This window comes from Kockiozyma suomiensis (assembly GCF_038497685.1).
Source record: "Kockiozyma suomiensis strain NRRL Y-17356 unplaced genomic scaffold V2V93scaffold_7, whole genome shotgun sequence".
NCBI classification, from domain to species: domain Eukaryota; kingdom Fungi; phylum Ascomycota; class Lipomycetes; order Lipomycetales; family Lipomycetaceae; genus Kockiozyma; species Kockiozyma suomiensis.
The window spans coordinates 352762-372838 of NW_027117670.1; the positions used below are offsets into that span (position 1 = coordinate 352762).

Here is a 20077-nt window from a genome sequence, read left to right on the forward strand (position 1 = left end):
AGGCATCTTCAATGATGAGTTCGTGATGTCATCTACCCCTGAATGCACTCAGTCCTGGCGCGCTTAGCAAACCAGTTTCAATGCTTGCAAACAATACCCACTTCGACATATGAATAACTTAAGTCAGATCATTCAGTTTCGCCGTAAAGTAAGTGCTGACTAGTAATCATAGCCAAGCCATATCTGGCACGCAAAGGTTAATGCTAGCTGACTGCCACAACTGCGCGAGTACCGATGCCTGCCTTGCCAGCCATCTGACCTCTTCCGGAAATCGCCAATTTCAAAACTTTTCAAACAGTATTGCTATTAGACACGATAGATTTCCGCTAGCTCGGCAGGGATTCATATACCATCAGCCTGGCTGCGTTCTCTACTCTTTCAAACTCTTGACCAATGTCATCAGCCGCACTTCGGAGCCTTTCAGCAGCGCCTTCATGCGTTCCCATTTTTCACTATCTTCAGTATTCGCAAATATCTGAGCGTCATCTACAATAACTCGCCGCGCAGTAATTCCCTCATTCGCTGCATCTAGCAGGCTACTGTAGCTATTTGCAGCATTCTCTGTTTCTGATTGGTCAGAAAAATTATCTAAAATCTGGGTTTGCGTAGGGGTGGAGGTAATTAGTCCAGACATTGTTCTTTGCCGTACAACGGTAGCGGTCTTGCGCACTTTTGCCCATATCCGCAGCAGAACCTCCACGATGGCTGCGACCTTCACTGCGGCCTCGGCCATAGTCACGTTGTCGGCATCTTTGGTTGTCTTCGGGGCTAAAACCAAAAAGATTGTTATGTATTCTTGGCCATTCTTGTAGTTGTAGATCCAGTTTTTGGGTAGTCGTTTGTAAACGACAAGCGGACGTAACAACGCTTCACAAAGGCCCGCCACGTAGTCTGTTCTGCTACTTCTCATCAACTTTGGAGGATCAAGAAACCACAGAAGCGTCTGTAGCGGCACATCGCGCAAATAAGATGCCATCTCCATAAACCAAGATGTCTGATCAACCAAGTTTGTGATTGAAGTCAAATTATCGTACACAATACCCAATATCCGCCTGCGAATACTTAGCGACTCGACATCTCCAAACGGTCGATTTTCAATGTTGTTAAACAATGAGTGTATAATTCGGGCGGTCGCATGTGTGCAGGCTTTCTTCCCGACTTCTTGAGAGTAAATCATTCCATACTGTCGACTTTCGCCGATACAGTTTGTCGCAAAAATAGCAGATAATGCAGACTTCCAGCGCACCGTATACCCTTCAGCGTCTTTATAGCGAATAAATTTGTATATCAGAGTCTCTTTCAATACAGATTCATCTTTAATTTCATCTACCAGGCGATCTTAGCATAAAATAATGGCTAAAATCAGACGCAACTCACCTGTAAACTCCTTGACGGCCTCATTCCAATCCGTTTCTAAAATTTCAAGAATTATCGTAAGAAGATTACAGTAGGTAGGCCATCTAGACTCTAGAGTCTTTGCAAAGTCATCCTCTCCACTAGAAGGCGCTCCATTTTGAACATCAGCACATGCCGATGAGCATTTGAGACCCCATCCGAGTATACGAAAAAAATCTTGTTCTGCACTCTCCCATAAGGTCCTCAAGCCTTTTGCACGGAATATACTATCACTTTCGTCCGGCATTGCAAAGGAGTCACTGTATGTCATTTCTTTTAGTCTTGAATTTTTTTTCCTGCTTGCTCCTGGTGGACGATATTCGCCATTTTCATCATCGTCAGTTTCAATCGACTCAACATATTTGACGGCTTCAACCTGTCTTGGTCGTCTTGATGCCCTTGCCTCCCTCACTCCTGTCCTGTCAATATTGAATACTTCATGCAGTTTCAGCTCTTTGATAGGTAACCTAGTCGACAACACTTTCTGCAAGACTCGCGTTGCTGTGCTGGCAATTGGTGTATGCACCAGCGACGGATCTGGTCTAAACTTTGTATCGAGTGCCGCCAATGAAAGCGAATCGGATGTCAACTTTGCTTTCTTACGGATCTTTCTCGATCCTGAAAATAGCGGATTGCTTATCAATGTGAAGATGATATTGAATTGAGAAGGGGTCGGAACAAATGCTTCTGGAAACTGAGATGAAAGAACAGTCTCCAGAAACTCAACGCCCGTCAAGTCTAGCAATTAGTGAGCAGTCGGACCACGCGCATACAAGCGGAATGATCAACACTTACACAATTCACTTTCTAAGCTCGAATCGACATGCTCAAATGCTTGTTCGACTTTACTTTTGTCTCCTTGCTGCCATGTTCGCTTCGCAGCATGCAAATTCTGGCTCCTTTCTCTAGCTATAGCTTTTGTCGGTGACGAAAGCAAAACTGACTGAAAGGGTGCACTGAGTTTATTGGTCATCGGTCGTCTAGTTCTTAGTTTGACATATCTGCGGTCTTAATCCCCATTTATAAAAAAGCGAATATCGTACGCGTCTCGGGGGAGCGTTTACTGAACGCGTCTGGGTAAGCCCTAACCGCATGAATGCTTTATAGTGTTTATGCATTTATGCAATAAAAGGTAAAAGCCGATGCTAACTTTACCCATATTTTGCTGAAAGTCTCTGAAGAAATCTTGCTACTATTGGTCATCCTAGAGCATTGTAATCAGGTGGCTGTATACGGACGATCGCAGAGATAAGAATACTCTTTTTCTAAATACCGGTATGATTCAGATGTTGTATAATTGTATTCAAAACATTCGTCCTAACTCATCCCAGCTGATACTCGAAAAATCATGTCTGCGTTCCGCGTTACGCTTCAACGTTCCGGTATCGGTCTCCCGAAAAAAACAAATGCTGTCTTGAAATACCTGGGATTGACTCATCGTGGTGCGGTTAGATACACCGACATCACCCCAAGCTATGCTACTCAGATTCTGCGGGTGAAGGAGCTGGTGAAGGTCGATATCGTGCCGCGAAGATTGACACGGCAAGAGCATAATGCGACATTAAAGACGAATTCTGGATATGTGGTTGAGAAGCAAACTTCTGAAAGAAAATAAACAACCTCTTTTATGATTTGGGAAAGAAGTACAACGAGTATTATGTTTAGAGATGAAGGGACTTGCGGAAGAGTTTCGAAATTTGTATTATAAGAGGGAAAACGGTTCGAAACCGCTACAGAAGGGTTTTTCTGTCTCGCCTAGCGCAGAGCTGGACTGGGCTATTTGCATTTTAAACTGCGTATATGGAGATAAATTTCAATTGTATATATTTCACTTCAACTGAAGAGTGAGCTATTTGGCATTTCTAAGTTTGTACGGCTTTAATTCGTCAATTTACTTAAATAATTGCTATTATTATAACTCTTACTTGCATTTTATTTATAAAATCATCACTAAATAACATTTAAATTGTAATGAAAGGAGTTTAACCGTAGTATTATTCCTCATTTGAAATTCGAGATTTGAAGTGCCGCACGGTCGAGCGCTCGGCTCACGAAGTTTACCCTGCTCTACTCTCCGGACTTGCCCTATACAAACAAGACTTAGTATCTTCAGACTTTACACGCATTGCTAGTTCATGGATTGCTAGCACACACATATTTGCTGGTACGATCTCATCTGATATGCTTTTTGCTTGGATTAGGACTATTCCGCTGTGCTGATCAAGGGGCTGATCTTCCGCTGTTGCTGGAAATCGACTCGAGGTTGCCAGAACCGGCCAGCTACGTTCAGATCTCATTTGCCAGCTTCTTCCTGACCAGCGCATTGATTGACTTTAGCTAACTCTGAATACACAGCAACTTTACGCAGAAGTATCTGCATACCTTTTTTTTTGCTGTACCGACTATCACAGAACAGACATAGCGACCAGTAGCAGCAATTCTTTATCTCATTCGATACTGAGGATGTCATGGCGACCTCGAACGAAAAGCCTCTTTTAGCGCCATACACGCTTCAGCCATTGGTGTCGGATGTGCTGCTTGTGTCGGAGGAATCAGATGCTAAAGTTGAGATTACTTGTGTGGAAGCATGGCGTAAGTACAGAGTTTCGCTTGCTCTGTTCAATCCTTTGCAATGTCTAAAATGATTATTTGTGCAGACTCGAGTCTATATCTTGGCACGTCAACGGGCGAAGTCCTACATTACTTCCAGGATCCTACTTCGGTATGTTTTCACTTCACGCGCTTACTGTTAATACGCAGGGTGTTTATTCTAAATGTTATCAGAGCACGCCTAGTTACATGTTTGCTTCTCGGCAAGTGGTTCACCCATCACGGCCACACCCCATCGCCCGAATTCTCCTTCTGCCAACAGTATCCCAAGCTCTGGTTTTGTCGCATAATTCAATTGCCGTCTTCTCATTGCCAGAATTCTCGCCTGTGCGTCTTGGGAGGATTAGGGAAGTCAACTCGATGTCTTTGGATCTTGATAAAGTTCCCCGGGATTCGGACGACGAGGTTTTAGTCACGGTTTTTACGAAGAAGCTGATTCGTATTATCAGAGTGAAGGAGAAAGATTTGAGATTAGTAAAGGTATGGTAGTCCGTGTATGCCCAGTCATCGCGATCTAGCTAACCAAGGTTTATATCAGGACATTGATTACCCTTCGGCATTAGTTGGTATTCAAAGATCATCTATAGCTCTTGTCGCTAATGAATCCACTTATGATTTGATTGATCTCAATAGCATACAAAAGATCCCATTGTTTTCCGTATGCAATAATCCGGCTGCGTCTACGAAATTACTACCACATGTTGCATCAGTTACCAAGGAAGAGTTTTTTGTCACCAGCGGGTCTGCACCAGATGAGCCTGCGGTTGGTTTGGTTGTAAATCTCGATGGCGATGTGTCGCGCGGTACAATTGCGTGGACTGGATATCCTTCGGTTATTGGTAATTAGTTGCTTCAATAAGATTTTTACTTTTTGTTTTACTAATTTATTATCTCTAGCGGTCGAATACCCTTATTGTGCGGCAATAATAGGCAATGAACTACAGCTACACTCTCTCGAAACTCAGCAATTATTACAAACAATTCCCTTTGAGTCACCCATTAATCTTTCCACAGTATCCTCCCCTTATTCAATGCCTTACCCACTCCTTGCAGAGAAATTCACATTAGTACCGTTATTGGGCGATACAGACGAAAATCGACAAGAAGAAGAGCGAAAGATTGCATCCAGGTTTGCGACAGTATCTTCGTCTTTATTTGTATATTCCAATGAACTCGGAGTGCAATGTCTTATTCCGACGCCTGCGCTACTGCAACTAGACTCATTACTCGAGGACCGGAAAATTGACGAGATACTCGATTCAATAGAGAAAGAACAGGAGCCCAGTGAACGCGCGTTCTATGAAGTCACTTACATCCGGCAAAAGCTTAGTCTGCATTACTTTGATGAAGGTAATTACGTCGATGCAGAGCATTACTGGAACGAGAGTGGGTTTGATCCGCGAATTGTTATCTACCTTTTCAATAAAGTTGATGTCAAGGGTGTTCCGTGGCTTTATGCAGGTGTAAAAGAGGCGCTGCATACTCCTGAAGGTGAAATGCCACTGGAAGCGTTGATGGTCGTTAAGCACTATTTAGCGGGATGGCTTGAGAAAAAGGGATTTCAGAGTGTGATGGATGCGACGGATGTATTTCATTCAGTAGAAGTTGCTTATTTACGGGTATTGCTAAATACGCCGATGACCACCAAGGAGGAGATTTACAGCTTTACGGATTCGTCGGTAGATGATCATTCGTTTCCAGAGTCCATCAAATTATTAGAGGACCACCAAAAGTATTTTGCATTGTCACGATTATATCAGAGCCGGAAGTTGGTTGCCGAAGTCTGTGAGACGTGGAGGAAGATTATTTCCGGTGAGTGGGAAGACAGTGAGTTCACTGATGGCGAACACAAAATGGCTGAGTACCTGCTACGGTGTAAAAACGAGAAGATTGTGTGGGAATACGGATTGTGGTTGATGAGGCGGAACGCCGAGCTGGGATTGCTGGTCTTTATCGATGAGCGGAGACGAGCAAAGATAGACGCGATGAAGCTCAAAGATGAGATTCGTAAAATCGGAGGCGAAGCCTGGAGGATGTATCTTGAAGATGTTGTATTTCGTCAGCAACATGTTGAGTTTGCTAATGAGTTGGTGCTGCTTTACACTAGTGACGTGATTGAAGTCGTCGAAAGCAATGAGGAAGCACGCCAGGAGATCATTCAAAGTTACGAAGAGTATAGAGCGTTAGTACCGCCAAAGGCGGCATATACTTTATTTCTTGAAGGAAAGATGACAGAGAGCGCGAATCAAGAAGCTGTTGTTATGCGACTGAAGTTTTTGAATGTTCTACAAAGCGATGTTGACTATGACGTGCAGGAAGTTCTCCGACGAATTAAGCCGCATGAAGATTTCTTAGTGACAGAGATGGTGATTCTTTATGGCAAGTTGTCGCTTCATCACTCGGCGTTGCATATTCTGTGTCACTTGCTGGCTGATTATGATACGGCTTTTGCATATTGTCTATACGGTGGTCATGTGATTCATGCCAGTGGTTCTGCTATAGGAGAACAGTCAGAAGCGTCAACTTATCAGCAAACTGAACTTTTCAAACTGCTGTTAGTTGAATTCTTGAAACTGAGATCAACAGAAGACCGGATAAAGTGCACGAAGAGACTGCTTGAAGGTTGGGGAAACATGCTTGATTTGCAGTTTGTTCTACAGACGATTCCAGATTCGTGGTCAGTTGAGTTGATTAGTAGTTTTCTAATTTCCTCTGTGCGCGAGCTACTCAAGACCCGAAAGGAGAGTTTACTGATGCGTGGACTTTCTCGTGAAGAGAATTTTAGAGTGAGTTTTCTTGTGTCAGTTTATCGTTATGAAGAATTATTGCTAACAGGCTGATTTGACTATTAGGTGTCTGGAGAGTTAATGGATCGTATTGACGAAGAAGGACCCGTTATTGAACGTCGAATGTAATATACCGCTGCAGCTTTTTGTTCGATCAGCTGACGGCTTGCGTTTGCGCTGTTTGTAATATGAAATACTTTGTAGTTGTTCTTGATGAGGCAATGTTATATCTTTTTTGGGTGTATTTTTTTTATCTCGCTGTTTGAATCATTGTCATATCTCATGACACATAACTACAGTCTGAAAGCTATTTTCAAATTCAAATAGATTCTGTTAGATAAGAGCTGGAAAAGTACTATTTAAAGTTTCGGTATGCGGCTCATGTGTGAAGAAAGCTTATTTAGCTTTGTATACTAATTAAAGAAAAAGTAAACAACGGAGCACCCACAACTGGGAGTAGTCGGCTGCAGTCTACCAGATTTGATGGACTAGTTTTGCAGTTTTATTTTTTTTTGGAAGCGCGGCTAAACACTATTTTATAATCAGCATACAAAAGAGCAAAACTATCGAGCACTGCACTAGCTTGGGGTACAGTCAAAAGAGGTACGTACATCCTGATGATCTAGCGGCGTCGGTCGGAGCGAACAGAGGCCAGCTAGTCAGCACTAGCCTATTTCTCGTTCGTCATTGCTCGATTTTGCTCTCTCTCTCTCTCTCTTTTCTTTCTGATTTTTCCAAACATTGAGCTATTTACTAACCCTTCTTCTAAAGTGGGTTTTTGGGGTTTATATTTTGCTAGAGGTTGTTGCTTCGATTCGAGGCGTTTTGTTTGGTACCGTACGATCTCGATCCGAATATAAATAGACCTGGAAAATTAGCCAACCTGCACCAGCTCTACAAAGGTAACAATCTACAACTCCGTCACTGGCAACATAACCTCTTTTATGCAATTCACTAACTGACAAGCAAAGATCAATGGTATCCACCAGACTTCTCCGGTCCAAAAAAAAAAAACAAGCTCCAGCGACAAAACCAGAGCAGTCGTCGGCTCCCGGTCCCACAATCCAGCTCGTATCGAATCCTGATGATGACGACTACGATGATAATGTCCAAAAATTGGATGAGAACCGTAACAGCCGGATGACCCGGAATGGGTTCATTGGGCCCGACGCGGTATCCGCTGGTGGACTCATCCAATTGATTCCGTCTGATACGCCACAGACGCAAGGAGAGCACGAATCTATACAGGCTTCCTATCCACAACAGCATCCTGAGTACTATAATTCATGGGGCAATGATTCGGATAGATGTCGCTGGGAGGATTATTCGGATGGAGCGACAAGGCGCTTGGACATGAAAATCAGCGCTAGACCTGGCGCACAGAGACGTACGGCGATGGCCACTTATCGATCTTCATCATACAAAGCATACGAGCAGCATGTCATCGATGATACACCTACCACTAATGAGTCTCAGTATGCATATAATCAGGATACAAATGATACTAATCACAATAATATTGGCGACAATGCTAGCGAAGCGTACAGCTTTCAGTCTTCTATTCGTTATGAGCCTGCAGAGCCCCAGTACGTGATGGTTGGCTATCCTCAATATCAGCAACCACAGAATTCAAGGGAGCAGGCTTATCTCTCAGATCAACACCCTGCCGTGCAAAGCCCAGATGCATTCTCCTTTGTCAGTGAAGCAAATGTATCTTTATTGGACGTCAACGCGCCAACCGAGAATAACAGTCAAGAAAGATGGTCGCCTGAGGAGTCATATTCATCAGTCAGGCACGACTTGCATTTCGACGAAGCAAAGTGCTCGACTGCAGAAGATGACGACTCGTCAAATAATGTGCCGCTGCAGCAGCCGCGTCCAAGGCGTATATCAGACATTGGTACACTGACAGCCTTGTCAGACAGTGCAGTTGAGAGTCTAACGATGACGTCTACGACGGCAGCAACAAGTCCGCCTCAGTCAGAGCCTGGAAATGAGTCTCACTTTATATCTCAGCCAGAGCCAAGAGTTAGTCAAGAGGAAGATAATCGATCACGAGGCCGCCGGATGAACGCCGGAACTCGTCCACTCTCTCAAATGACGATGAACTCGACTCAAACGCTGGTGCATTATCCTGCGCCTATTCCGACACACATCAAGTTGCCACCGCTTCTTGCAAAGAAAAATTCAAAGAAACGGTTATCAGCCGAGATTGTGATGCCGCTTAGTGCGCCACGTGATGAGAATAATTATGCTAGAGACGGAAATGAGCTATCAGACAGTTCGAGGCCGCCGTCGACGATTCCAGTTAATCCGGGAGCAGTCCCGATGTTTCAAAACCCGCACGAAAATTTAGATGATATTCTCAACAATTGGACTCCAGAGATGTCAGCACCTGGTCCGGAAGAAGAAAACCGCAATGAAGACTTTGGAGGCGGACCAGGCCGGTCTTTACTAGACGAGTTGAAAGAAAGAAAGGCTCAGCAAAAATCTCGGCAGCGCAATTTAGTGGATGGAACTAGAGCGCAAGGAACACTACTGCAACTCGATGGTCTCATCGAGCGAGGGCAGGAAAAGCGACGGACAGTTTTGAATACATATGGGCTTGCCGGTATGGATCATGTGCGTGAAGGTGAGGACACAGTGCCGCTTGGAGTTTCCGCCTCTCGACGGCAGCAGGAAGAAGATGATACAGATAATGTTCATGAAGACGAGCGACGAAAGTCGCGGCAGCAGCGGGTGTCGTCGGGCGTGATTGTTCCGGGAATACCGGCGCCAGCAGCTCACATGCGCCAAACAAGCGAGCACTCCATTGAAACGTTAGCACGGAGTGGAATTATAATGCCGAGCGTGGCAATGACTGCGACGGTGATGCCTGCGGATGGCAGTGTTGCTGGAGGAGGCGCATTGAGAAAAGATTATTCATCGCCAAATTTGATGCAATATTATGACGATCCCGCGACGCGTTCGAGGACAGGGTACGCGGCGTCGGTTATGAGTCGAGATATGCCGATGCTTGCTCAGCAGCAGCAGCCGCAGCAACAACGGGCATCGTATATGGGAAAAGGAAGTGGGGTTCTGAGAGATCAATTACATGCTCGACAGGTGGGAACTGCTACTTCTCGCGGGTCAGGTAATATGAATAGTGAGGAAGCGTTATATAAGCGATTGCAGGAGAGACATATGGCGATGGCGGGGGCACCAGTAGCATCGCCGAAGAAGGGTGTGGCGGTGTCGAGAATGACGCAGGAGGGGTACGACTTGATTGCGCAAAAGCAGAATATGCTTCACCAGCAACAGACTCAGCAGCAGATGTTCAAGAATCAAAAGGTGTACGAACAGAAACAGCCGCGAGGAGGGAATTACACGCAGCAGGTTGTTTTGACTGAGCAAGGTGGGCGACGCGAGGATGCGGAAGGTACAAGGCGGGAGGTTGTTGAGCGGTGGCGTCAGAGCGTATATTTTTGATGCACAAGTTTATCTAGAAGGGAGATATAGATTGTAATAAGCATAGACTGTAATTAAGCATATATCAGATTTGAAAGTAATAAAGAAAAGAACAAAAAAATAAAAGCTGCCAAGGATACTGGTGTTAATAAAGGAGTACAAAGCAGGAGGTCGTCATGTGAGAATTCTACCAGCGGCCGCAGACGATGCTCTTCTGGGTTGGTGGCTTATTCGGCAAGCCACCGAATCAAGCTCTCGGAGCAGCTGGGTGGCTGAATTTTCACTCTTAGTAGCGAGAACACAATGACTAAGTATTCTAGTCATCCGGAGCGGAATAGAGAGTTACCCGAAGTAATTGGATTTCGGGCGAGCAGAGGGTGACTTTGAGAAAGGGAGAACACCGTCAAGTGTGATGCAGTCAATACACATGGCATTATGCAGAACAATATAGCGACTTGAACAATACGTAGATGAGGGGATTTACCATGAAGATACTGCTGGCTAGTTTGTTTGAGAGACGGAGTTTTAAATGAATGATCTGTCCATTGTCTGCGTCTCATATTAATTGCTAATAGTCCGTTTCTATTTAAAACGACTATATTATCGAGCAAAAACTGAATTAGATTACACCACAACTCCTTAACCAACCCAAAAAATGCCATTACATATGTACAAAGAAAACTGACTAAAAAGACGCTCTTCAAACTCAAGCAACACTCGTCCAGCTCGGCTTGCGCCTTGCACCAGATTTCAGCATTGTCAGCCCACGTCTCATCAAACTACTTCCGACTCGCGTCAGCATCTTGTCATCAAAAGTGCGACTGATAGGCAATGACATGTGCTGTGTGACAACTTTCTGATGCAGTCCTTGCCGGCTTTGCTCCTGATTCTGCTGTTTCTGGTTGGCAATATCGTCGGCGATATCAGTGTGTAGAGGATAGGATGGCTCTGATCGGCTACGATGATTGAGTCCTATTAAAGAAGACGTCGAATGCGATCGCTGTACAAGCGGCCGGAGTCCTTGATCTTGGACTTCATTCTCGCTGTCCTCCGACTTGTCTGTCGATGACTTGCCAATCTCTGGCGGACGACCAAACATATCGATGCCAACGACAAAAACAGCAGTCAGGCACAAAGCTTCTTCAAATCTGACGTGTCCAACTGATGGTTTACGATCGAGTAGCTCTGCTGCACCGGAACGTACATAGATGGCGCTGCCGTGCATATTTGCGAGTACAAGTCCGTTAGCGACAAAACACCATGTCACTAATTCGGGTGAGATTGCTCTGCTGCTGCTGTTGTTATTGTCTGCGCTATCTTCCGAGCGAGTCCACCAGCCAATAACTTCTTGCTTGGTCGGATCCACGCGAGACGAGGCTAGCACGACGTAACTGTTACCACCACGGCGCACTCGCCAACTGATGCCGTTGGAGTGTCTGAACCGCAGCGCATGGCCGGCAGCCTGAACGGTGGCCGAATGACGTCTACCGTGCATTGCCTCGCTATCATCGTCTCTGTCATTCTGGACTTCGACGACGTCTTCGCCTCCGCAGGGAAAGCCGGCGAATTGAGGGAGCTGGTGGTCGCCTACGCTGAGACGCGCCGCCGCCTCGCGCACGCGTTGCGGAGCGGCTGACAATGGTAGATGAGCGAGGACTTGTTTTTTTGGGCGGCGAATGTCGATAAGAGGAAGCATGCGATTTCCATCAAGGCGCTGGAGCTGATACGCGAGGGGGCTTGCATGGATACCGGGACGGGGCGGAGGCGAGGCAAGAATATATGTCTGCGCGGGCTGCTGTTCTGGATCGAGATCATGCAGCAGCGGGCGCCTCAAGCGTGGGGAAGAAGAGCTCTTGCTGCGCATTTTCCAAGAGCAGCGGGATAAAGAGATATCTGTGTTTTCATCGAGATTGTGAAGCAGAGGGAGCGGTCACGGTGTTATAGCAAAAAAAAAAGCGCTGCCTCGGCGCGGAAGAATCTATCAGCCGCGCCGAGCTTACCGCACAGCCACATCACCAGCCATCAGCCGACTGTCCGACTCCGCTCACAGCCGCTGACATCAATTACTTGATTATATAATGACATATCAGCACCCTAACCTCATGACCCGAGAGTCATTTGAGAGACTTCCATCTGCGGCAGTGCTGCCGCTGGTAATCGTCGGCAGATTTACGGTTTCGATCCACCAATTTAGCCTTATCAGACTCTTAAGCTGCCCTTCCCGCCGTCTTTTTTTGTTATTTTCATAGATATTTTAGATCTATTTCTTGTTTGTCCTTCTTCGTAGATGTCTCCTGCAAACGGTCCATTTTACGTCGGCGTAGACGTCGGCACAGGCTCGGCCCGAGCTTGCATTATCGACTCGACTGGCGAGATATTAGCTGTTGCGGCAAAGGACATTCAGCGGTGGAATCCCAAGCCTGACTTTTACGTGCGTTTATTTGTGTTTTGTGCTTATCAGTCACTACCAATTGGCTTTGATTTTGCTAATATGCCCTTTTCTTTTTTTGCAGAATCAATCCTCAGACGACATCTGGGACGCGTGCTGCTACTCGGTCAGAAAGGTTCTCGCAGACTCTGGCGTGCCAAAGTCTCAAGTTAAAGGTATCGGCTTCGACGCAACCTGCTCCCTTGTTGTCTTGAATGAATCTGATGATTCTCCGGTTGCTGTCGGTCCCGATTTCTCTGACGCTAATCAAAATATTGTGCTTTGGATGGACCATCGCTGTCCCGACGAAACCGAGATCATCAACGCGACAAATCACAACCTTCTGCGTTACGTTGGCGGCGCAATGTCAATCGAGATGGAGGTCCCAAAGGTCAAGTGGTTGAAGAATCATATGCCTGAAAATGAATTTTCAAAGTGCAAGTTTTATGACCTCGTAGACTTTCTCACTCACCGCGCCACCAAGAAAGAAACTCGCTCATTCTGCTCCGTCGTCTGCAAGCAAGGATACGTCCCCGTCGGCGTCGATGGCTGTATGAAGGGCTGGTCAGCTGATTTTTTCAACTCGATCGATCTTCCCGAACTCGTAGAAGACGACTTCCGACGCGTCGGTGGAGTACTCGGAGTGAACGGCACTATCCTCTCTGCGGGAGAATATCTTGGTACGCTTTGTACCGAAGCAGCCGAGTCGCTCGGCCTTGATCCCTCAACTGCGGTCGGCAGTGGTGTCATTGATTGCTATTCCGGTTGGATCGGCACTGTTGCAGCCAAAATTACAGATTCGAAATGGATTGATGAGTCTGGCGACACCGGTCTTGACGTCGCTGTCCATAGACTCTCCGCCGTAGCCGGAACCAGTACATGCCATCTCGCCATCACAAGAGACCCCGTGTTTGTTCCTGGAGTATGGGGCCCTTACCGTGACGTGCTACTTCCCGGCTACTGGATGGCTGAGGGAGGCCAGTCTGCCACTGGCCAGCTGCTCGCTCACATCCTCACGTCACATCCCGCCCACACTGAGGCGAAAAAGCTTGCCGATGCTCAAGGCAAATCGATTTTCGTGTTTCTCAATGATCGCCTTGAGCAGCTCCGTGTCGATCAGTCGCTGCCTTCTATCGAGCATCTTATCAGGCATTTCTATTTCTACGGTGACTTACACGGCAACCGATCGCCCATTGCGTCAGACAAGATGAAGGGTGCCGTCGTTGGTCTTTCATTCGACATCACCGTCGACGCCCTCGCGTTATCGTACCTTGCCGCCGTCGAATTCATCGGTCTGCAGACTCGTCACATCATTCACGCCCTCAATGACGCTGGTCATTCGATCACCAGCATCTTCCTTTCTGGAGGTCAATGCCGGAACCCTGTCCTAACCTCGCTTATGGCTTCGTGCACGGGTATGCCGGTTGTCATTCCAAAATATATTGATGCAGCGGTTGTCTTTGGATCTGCTATTCTTGGTGCGAAGGCTGCGTCGGCTGACGAAAAAGGATATACTACTTCATTATGGGATATTATGGCGCAGATGAGCGGTTCTGGTCGTGTGGTGTACCCTACCGAGTCTGCAGAAGAGAAGAGGCTTATCGAGGCGAAATACTTGATATTTTTGGATCTTGCAAAACGACAGCAGCAATATCGCTCGCTGGTGGACACGGTTTTGGATGGAGATGCTCAGGCCATTGATCTAGCTGAGAAGATAGGGCAGGCATAATTTGTATATACTAAAATTTATTTATAACTCTATACTCCCTGACTAGCTGCCAGCCACTTTCCTCTAAAAATCCAATCCGATCTGTACACTCTTGCTAAGATAGCCATATAAACTCATCTCATTAGTTTCCATAATCTATTCAAAGGCCCCTCCAAAAAACGAAGACGATATGTTAGCAGCACTTCAATAATTAATCACAAAAGAAAACAAAAACCTACAATCTAGCAGCTCTTCGCGCTTTCTTTGCTCCACTAGCATACTCTTCTCGATGAACTCTCCACTCTTTGATTCCAGATTTAAGCAGCTGCCAGGTTACGCCCTGCGAAACGTACATGAATTTAACGCCTAATTCGTACTCAACTTCTTTATTTCTGCTTTCGTCATCGAAGAAAATCATTTCATGGTAAGGAATTTTTGTTTCTTCTTTGATGTAGGAAAAATGCGTTATTTTTGAGCCTGGATAGCTGATAATTAGCGTTGTTTGGTGTTTTCGTAGACTAAAGTGTTTGTACCTGGGTAAATTTGTAGAATGTCGAAATGCTCAATTGCGGATTTCCCATCTATGTGCAGCAACTTCAACATTTTTGTAGCAGTCTCTGTATGAATCATCTTGTGGATTAGTTTTTGTTTCGCTCTTGGCGGTGTCAGATTCAATGGGATAAAACATACGGACAGCATCAGTGCGACTTGCAGCTCCAACTTTGATTCCTCGTGATTTCAATTCAGTAATGATAGCAGGTACGTCTTTGAAGAATGAAATTTTGTCGCCGGATCTACATAACCAGAATTTCAGTGTCAAGATCTGATATATGTATAGAGTAGTACTCGATTTACCTATCAACGACGTAGTCTGTTGTTTTACCAGGTTTCACGGGTGGGGACACATTCACATCACTCCATATCTATACTTTTGTAAATAAAAAAAACCAAAAAAACTGTGGGTCCACTATTAAAATCCATACAGCTATCAGTTTGTTAGTTTCAATGCTCCTTATCAGTTGAATACAAGAAGCACATACGCCATAACGTATAATCCAAGTCAAAAACTACCATCTTTGGCAGTGGCCCATCTCCAAAAACATCAGCATAATTAGTCATTTTCACTGATTATCCTTCTGTTCGCGGTAAAAATCTACTCTTTTGTGGAGTGCCTAGGCTGTGTGCTGTTGTTGGTAAAATAAGAATTAATAGTAACTGTTGGTACTTACTATATGTAGGCTTGGGTAATAGAGCCGACAAAATTGAACCTCTGAATATCTGCATACGCTCGATTTCGACAAGTCTCAGTACAGCAAAATAGCAACAATTACAATGGCTACACCACAGGCGCAATATGAGAAAATGATGGACGAATATCGTAAAATTCAGAATGGTATTTAATTATTCATCTATTCATCTGGTGAAACGCCTTAAAGGTAGTATGACGAGATTGCTAATGGTTGAAAATCAAGATATATCTACTACGATTGAATCTCGCCAGAAACTCGAATCTCAATTACAAGAGAACAAAATCGTGCAAAAAGTATCCTGTTTTCCATTAATTTTACCATTTTCTGAGCATAGACTAAGAAATGAATATAGGAATTCTCAGTATTAGATGAAGACTCAAAGATCTATAAGCTGATCGGACCTGTTTTAGTCCCGCAAGATCGGCCTGAAGCAGTCATGAACGTCGACAAACGACTGGAATTTATTGAATCAGAGATGTATGTTTTTTATTTCGTCACTGTTCACGGCAAAGGAATCAATCGTACTGACTTTGAGAATGTTCAAGTAAACGAGTTGAGAACCAAATAAAGGATACACAGTCAAAGGCTGATAAACAGCGGTCAGAAGTAAGCACAAGCCCTTCTAATTTTATATAACAACGGAATGAAAATAACCTGACTTGCTTCTTCAGATTCTGGCGTTTCAGGCAAAAATTCAAGAGAGCGCTGGAGGTCCTGCACCTATACAGGCTTAGGTGGATGAATATTGCTTTTCTGTGTATATAGATTAATAATATGAGTACTATTTATTGACGAAGTTTAGTGCGAGTACAGCGTTTTCAGTTACACGACGACTGAGCACAGCTATGATTTAATATCATCGGGTAATATGACGCTACTACATGGTCAATAAAGCTCCCGTCTTCTCAAATTCACACTTGAAATGAATAAAATCAAAAGCTGGACTATTAATAACTAAGCCAAAAGCTTTCATGATTGCAAATGATACACTAAAAAGCACTATAATAAACTCCGCTATGATAACAAAAAAACTTTTTTAAAAATCCAAGACTTCATGATTCATCTTTCTTCAATCCAGAATCTTATATGATCCGAGATTTCTCCATCTTCAGATACCTTCGCATGCGTAGCATTTTTACTTCACTTTTATTTTGAAGAAGACTGCACAGCTGGAATAGAAGCGACCTCGCTAATCTGAACAACTTTCGAGATGGGCGTCATTACTGTCACAAAATTAGTACACACCTCTCATGCAATCGTCCACGAAAATCAAAAGGAAGAAGTCACATACGTTGCTTCAAACTGCCATTTTTCGTGACCGGCATAAGCAGTTTCACATTCCTAGCCATATTTTCTTCCTCTTTATTCTCCGTAACAGCATACTCAATATTCTCATACTTAAACTCGACTTCCGGCTGTACCCGCGTCGGAACAGGTATCCGTTTCGGCAGTTGTTTTTTCGCAATTATAGACTTGGGAATTTTAACTAACCAAATTTGTTTTCCTGAGAGCTTAGAGGATTCGAATCGGGCTTGTTCTAGAGATTTGAATCCGCGAGGCGGGACATATCTTTCAATATAACTGTTAGCCTTCAATAATTCCATTTTTTTTTTCACAAATGGCAATTTGGGTAACAGCAAAAAAACATACTCAGCATCTGAATCACTGTCAGACGATATAGACGACATTGCGTATTGTACTCCAACAATACTTTATGTACTGTCTTCTACTCTGGTTCTTCGACAAAAAAAAGTCTTGAAGTCTCTTCCCCTAGCCCCATGCAATTAGAGTTTAGCTATTGGGAATTTCGATCTTTTCCCAAAGTTTTTTTTTTTTTGATCTTGAGATATTCAAACAGCAAAAGTCAACAACGGGTGCTTTAAACATTTAAAAGATCTGCCGTTCAAATCATTTTTTATTTGTACTACGGCGGTTTGCTTTGTGTTCTCATGTCGCGGCATGTCTTTGGTCAGATGCGACGTCTCCGGAGTACAATCAAGACGAGCAATCTGCACGTTCGGCGGATGGTAACGTGCCAGCATGGTAGCAACAGTACATTGTATTACAAAACACCATCTCGAGTGTCTGACATGTGCATAAAAAGTGCCTCAGAGTCACGTTTGCTGAGACCGTTTAGTAGTTGTCGGAGTAGTGCAACCGAACAAAGTGAACTGTCTGGAAGCAGTTCTGGTCTGGCCTCTGAATCTTTAACCACGCAGGATATCGATGCAGCTTTGAGTGCTCTTCCACAGCAACTCTACAGTCTTCGGTCACGATCTAAAAAGAAATTTTCATCAAAGAACAAAAATGATGACGAATCCGAAAACCTCACGATCGAACAATTACTTTTGAAAGACGCAGATTCAAATTCACCGTTTACAGATGAGGACCTTGATCTTGCTTACGCAAGTTTATTTCCCGGCGAACGAGAATTAACAGCTCAGAAGTTCCCTTCACTAGCTGCTCCCGAAGCTTCAAAATTATTAAAGCACAGTACCATAATTCCAGATAACAATATTTTTCTGCCAGCTTCAACCGCATTAGCGTTAGCTCTTCCTTTACCTATAGTAAATAGGATCAAAGCGGTTGACCCAGATGCTCTCAAGCGCACAAATGCGAGCTATGATTGGGACTCAATGATGACAGCACTATCTCGCACCAACATGAAGTTGCGAAGAGTACCACGCAGAGACGTTATTCAGTTAATAACAAATATGCCGTTAATTAAAAGAGCAGAGTACGGAATGGAGCTTATCAAGATGATCGAAGAAGCCAAAATCAGAATAACACCGCACTTGTACGATCTATTTGTGCAGGCCTATGCGAATGAAGGAAATGTACAGCGTACTCTCGGGTTGGTGAAGCATATGCAGATGAGTATGTCTTACACTGATTTGAAAAATTACAATAAAATTCTGACCTTGAATTAGATGGACTCGAACCTACTAGTCGGACATATTTCAATCTTTTAAAACTCTACTTCATCAACAACGATTTCAAAAACATGTCTTCGATAGTTGACATGATGAACGAAAAGGGTGTTGAGCTCACCGTGCATCATTACTATATTGTGATGCGAATGTGTCTCAAAACCCATAGAGTGCGTGAACTATTTCAGATATTCGACCTCATGAAGTTCAGATCGGTAAAGTCATTGCCTGATACGCGGATTTATAGCATGATGATCACCGCCTGTGGAGCAACAAAGGAGGCCGAGCGTGCTCTTGATTTATACAGAGAAATGACAACAAGACCAATAGAACCACAGGAGTCAGACCAGATGACTTTACGATCTCTTATCTACGCCTGCTCAAAGCGCGCAGATTATCGCCAAAAGGCCTGGCAATTTGCACTGGAGTACCAGCAACGTGGGTATCCTGTAAATGTCATTATGCCTCACTTGCTATACATTTGCGCTCTATCTGGTGACGTAACGCACGCGCGTTTTTTTTTTTTAAAGATGTGCACCGATAGTGCGGTTTACCCTGGCGAGCTTGAGTTTCAGTATTTGATGAGATGCTATTCTCTCTGGTTCAGTGGGGCCAAAAAGGAAAAGAACGGGACAGAATCATCAGCAAATGTGCTACGAGGTGATATAGGCGATGACGTGCGTGCTGCGTTTCTCAGCAAAATTAATTTTGAGACCCATATCTCTGCCCCTGAAGTCCCGCCATTCCTACCTGTATTGCAATTGAACAAAGCGCAGATTATTGAAGAAGCAAGAGCAATTATGCTTTATTTGCAAACTTTCCGGCCACATGTCATCACTCCCAACATCGTCTGCTCGTATCTTAATGTTGCACTTAACGGCAAGCAAAAGACAACATTCAGACACTGGTTTGCCGAAACAACAGTCCCGCAAATCGATCCAGCTACTTCCTCCATTCCTGATGCAGCATACATAGGCAAAGTTGGCAAGCGTATCGACAATTCCAATATCCACTCTTCCTCAGGCGAAACCAATATTCCCAGTAGTAGCAACCGCAACAATCTACACGAATTAATCGACCCACGATTTTCTACAAAAGTTACTCGAAACCGTCACATTTACGAAACAGCATTGCAAGGCGCTTACGCTTGTCTCACACCTCCAAACCGCGACATAAGCTTTGCTGAAGCCCTATACGCCGAACGCGAATATTGGAAACGTTCTTCTGAAGAATATTCTGCTTTTACAGACTCTCAGCGCGAGGAATCTGATCGCATGGCAGCTAAATATCTTATAAATGCCTACGCCCGTACCGAGAATTTCCGCCCCGCAGTAGAAATTCTTCGCGATACAGTTAGTAAGTTGGATTGGACTTTTGAGGACTTGACGACTCTACATAACAAGGCTCATCAATGTGAAGTCGATGCTGTTTTGAAGGCTATATCGTGGGTTGTTAGGGTCGTCAAAGAGAGGAAAGCCAGTCGACTGTCGTCCTTAGCATTGACTCCCTTGATTTGAGCCATG

At 44.5% G+C, this 20077-nt stretch overlaps 10 protein-coding genes across 10 annotated transcripts; 6 read left to right on the top strand and 4 right to left on the bottom strand.

Annotated features, from left to right (window-relative positions):
- Nucleotides 1-964: 964 nt before the first annotated feature.
- On the bottom strand, nucleotides 965-2104 carry V2V93DRAFT_310398 (uncharacterized protein; the record flags this gene model as incomplete). Its single annotated transcript, XM_066907223.1, has 2 exons — nucleotides 965-1314; nucleotides 1369-2104. Coding segments are annotated over 2 exons (1086 nt in total), but the record flags the coding sequence as incomplete, so codon positions are not given.
- A 465-nt stretch (nucleotides 2105-2569) lies between these two features.
- Nucleotides 2570-3349, top strand: V2V93DRAFT_369753 (mitochondrial 54S ribosomal protein uL30m). Its single transcript, XM_066910098.1, has one exon. The coding sequence runs from the start codon at nucleotides 2744-2746 to the stop codon at nucleotides 3008-3010; it is 267 nt and encodes an 88-aa protein (XP_066765700.1). The 5' UTR covers nucleotides 2570-2743; the 3' UTR covers nucleotides 3011-3349.
- Nucleotides 3350-3481: 132 nt separating this feature from the next.
- On the top strand, nucleotides 3482-7256 carry V2V93DRAFT_369755 (uncharacterized protein). Its single transcript, XM_066910099.1, has 6 exons — nucleotides 3482-3987; nucleotides 4053-4117; nucleotides 4180-4485; nucleotides 4544-4844; nucleotides 4903-6791; nucleotides 6858-7256. Exons 1-6 carry the CDS (start codon nucleotides 3864-3866, stop codon nucleotides 6918-6920), a joined length of 2748 nt encoding a protein of 915 aa, XP_066765701.1. The 5' UTR covers nucleotides 3482-3863; the 3' UTR covers nucleotides 6921-7256.
- A 433-nt stretch (nucleotides 7257-7689) lies between these two features.
- On the top strand, nucleotides 7690-10723 carry V2V93DRAFT_242027 (uncharacterized protein). The gene has a single exon (XM_066907091.1). It carries the CDS (start codon nucleotides 7767-7769, stop codon nucleotides 10257-10259), a length of 2493 nt encoding a protein of 830 aa, XP_066765702.1. The 5' UTR covers nucleotides 7690-7766; the 3' UTR covers nucleotides 10260-10723.
- Nucleotides 10724-11313: 590 nt separating this feature from the next.
- Nucleotides 11314-12024, bottom strand: V2V93DRAFT_313529 (uncharacterized protein; the record flags this gene model as incomplete). The annotated part of the gene is made up of 2 exons (XM_066907229.1): nucleotides 11314-11736; nucleotides 11830-12024. Coding segments are annotated over 2 exons (618 nt in total), but the record flags the coding sequence as incomplete, so codon positions are not given.
- A 183-nt stretch (nucleotides 12025-12207) lies between these two features.
- V2V93DRAFT_241922 (uncharacterized protein) lies at nucleotides 12208-14534 on the top strand. Its single transcript, XM_066907090.1, has 2 exons — nucleotides 12208-12669; nucleotides 12752-14534. Exons 1-2 carry the CDS (start codon nucleotides 12526-12528, stop codon nucleotides 14393-14395), a joined length of 1788 nt encoding a protein of 595 aa, XP_066765704.1. The 5' UTR covers nucleotides 12208-12525; the 3' UTR covers nucleotides 14396-14534.
- V2V93DRAFT_369764 (magnesium-dependent phosphatase-1) lies at nucleotides 14393-15599 on the bottom strand. Its single transcript, XM_066910100.1, has 7 exons — nucleotides 15415-15599; nucleotides 15358-15359; nucleotides 15230-15297; nucleotides 15065-15168; nucleotides 14908-14991; nucleotides 14610-14851; nucleotides 14393-14544 (listed from the first exon to the last, which is right to left on the bottom strand). The coding sequence occupies exons 1-6, from the start codon at nucleotides 15491-15493 to the stop codon at nucleotides 14610-14612; spliced, it is 579 nt and encodes a 192-aa protein (XP_066765705.1). The 5' UTR covers nucleotides 15494-15599; the 3' UTR covers nucleotides 14393-14544.
- A 59-nt stretch (nucleotides 15600-15658) lies between these two features.
- On the top strand, nucleotides 15659-16648 carry V2V93DRAFT_369769 (Prefoldin). Its single transcript, XM_066910101.1, has 5 exons — nucleotides 15659-15767; nucleotides 15847-15917; nucleotides 15977-16101; nucleotides 16170-16230; nucleotides 16296-16648. The coding sequence occupies exons 1-5, from the start codon at nucleotides 15707-15709 to the stop codon at nucleotides 16356-16358; spliced, it is 381 nt and encodes a 126-aa protein (XP_066765706.1). The 5' UTR covers nucleotides 15659-15706; the 3' UTR covers nucleotides 16359-16648.
- A 122-nt stretch (nucleotides 16649-16770) lies between these two features.
- V2V93DRAFT_380317 (uncharacterized protein) lies at nucleotides 16771-17312 on the bottom strand (the record flags this gene model as incomplete). The annotated part of the gene is made up of 3 exons (XM_066912054.1): nucleotides 16771-16847; nucleotides 16916-17193; nucleotides 17275-17312. 3 exons carry the CDS (start codon nucleotides 17310-17312, stop codon nucleotides 16771-16773), a joined length of 393 nt encoding a protein of 130 aa, XP_066765707.1.
- A 1071-nt stretch (nucleotides 17313-18383) lies between these two features.
- Nucleotides 18384-20071, top strand: V2V93DRAFT_324571 (uncharacterized protein; the record flags this gene model as incomplete). The annotated part of the gene is made up of 2 exons (XM_066907474.1): nucleotides 18384-18501; nucleotides 18555-20071. 2 exons carry the CDS (start codon nucleotides 18384-18386, stop codon nucleotides 20069-20071), a joined length of 1635 nt encoding a protein of 544 aa, XP_066765708.1.
- Between the last annotated feature and the right edge of the window lie 6 nt (nucleotides 20072-20077).

What these genes read in the sequence shown, in the direction of transcription:
- V2V93DRAFT_369753 (XM_066910098.1), top strand. Translation starts at nt 2,744, where the DNA reads ATGTCTGCGTTCCGCGTTACGCTTCAACGTTCCGGTATCGGTCTCCCG.
- V2V93DRAFT_369755 (XM_066910099.1), top strand. Translation starts at nt 3,864, where the DNA reads ATGGCGACCTCGAACGAAAAGCCTCTTTTAGCGCCATACACGCTTCAG. An exon ending in AAGATTTGAGATTAGTAAAG is followed by an intron (nt 4,486 to 4,543) that starts GTATGGTAGTCC and finishes GGTTTATATCAG; the next exon opens with GACATTGATTACCCTTCGGC. An exon ending in TGGATATCCTTCGGTTATTG is followed by an intron (nt 4,845 to 4,902) that starts GTAATTAGTTGC and finishes TATTATCTCTAG; the next exon opens with CGGTCGAATACCCTTATTGT.
- V2V93DRAFT_242027 (XM_066907091.1), top strand. Translation starts at nt 7,767, where the DNA reads ATGGTATCCACCAGACTTCTCCGGTCCAAAAAAAAAAAACAAGCTCCA.
- V2V93DRAFT_241922 (XM_066907090.1), top strand. Translation starts at nt 12,526, where the DNA reads ATGTCTCCTGCAAACGGTCCATTTTACGTCGGCGTAGACGTCGGCACA. An exon ending in ATCCCAAGCCTGACTTTTAC is followed by an intron (nt 12,670 to 12,751) that starts GTGCGTTTATTT and finishes CTTTTTTTGCAG; the next exon opens with AATCAATCCTCAGACGACAT.
- V2V93DRAFT_369764 (XM_066910100.1), bottom strand. Translation starts at nt 15,493, where the DNA reads ATGACTAATTATGCTGATGTTTTTGGAGATGGGCCACTGCCAAAGATG. An exon ending in AAGTCGCACTGATGCTGTCC is followed by an intron (nt 14,992 to 15,064) that starts GTATGTTTTATC and finishes TGATTCATACAG; the next exon opens with AGACTGCTACAAAAATGTTG. An exon ending in CATTCTACAAATTTACCCAG is followed by an intron (nt 14,852 to 14,907) that starts GTACAAACACTT and finishes TCAGCTATCCAG; the next exon opens with GCTCAAAAATAACGCATTTT.
- V2V93DRAFT_369769 (XM_066910101.1), top strand. Translation starts at nt 15,707, where the DNA reads ATGGCTACACCACAGGCGCAATATGAGAAAATGATGGACGAATATCGT. An exon ending in AGAACAAAATCGTGCAAAAA is followed by an intron (nt 15,918 to 15,976) that starts GTATCCTGTTTT and finishes AAATGAATATAG; the next exon opens with GAATTCTCAGTATTAGATGA. An exon ending in GAATTTATTGAATCAGAGAT is followed by an intron (nt 16,102 to 16,169) that starts GTATGTTTTTTA and finishes AGAATGTTCAAG; the next exon opens with TAAACGAGTTGAGAACCAAA.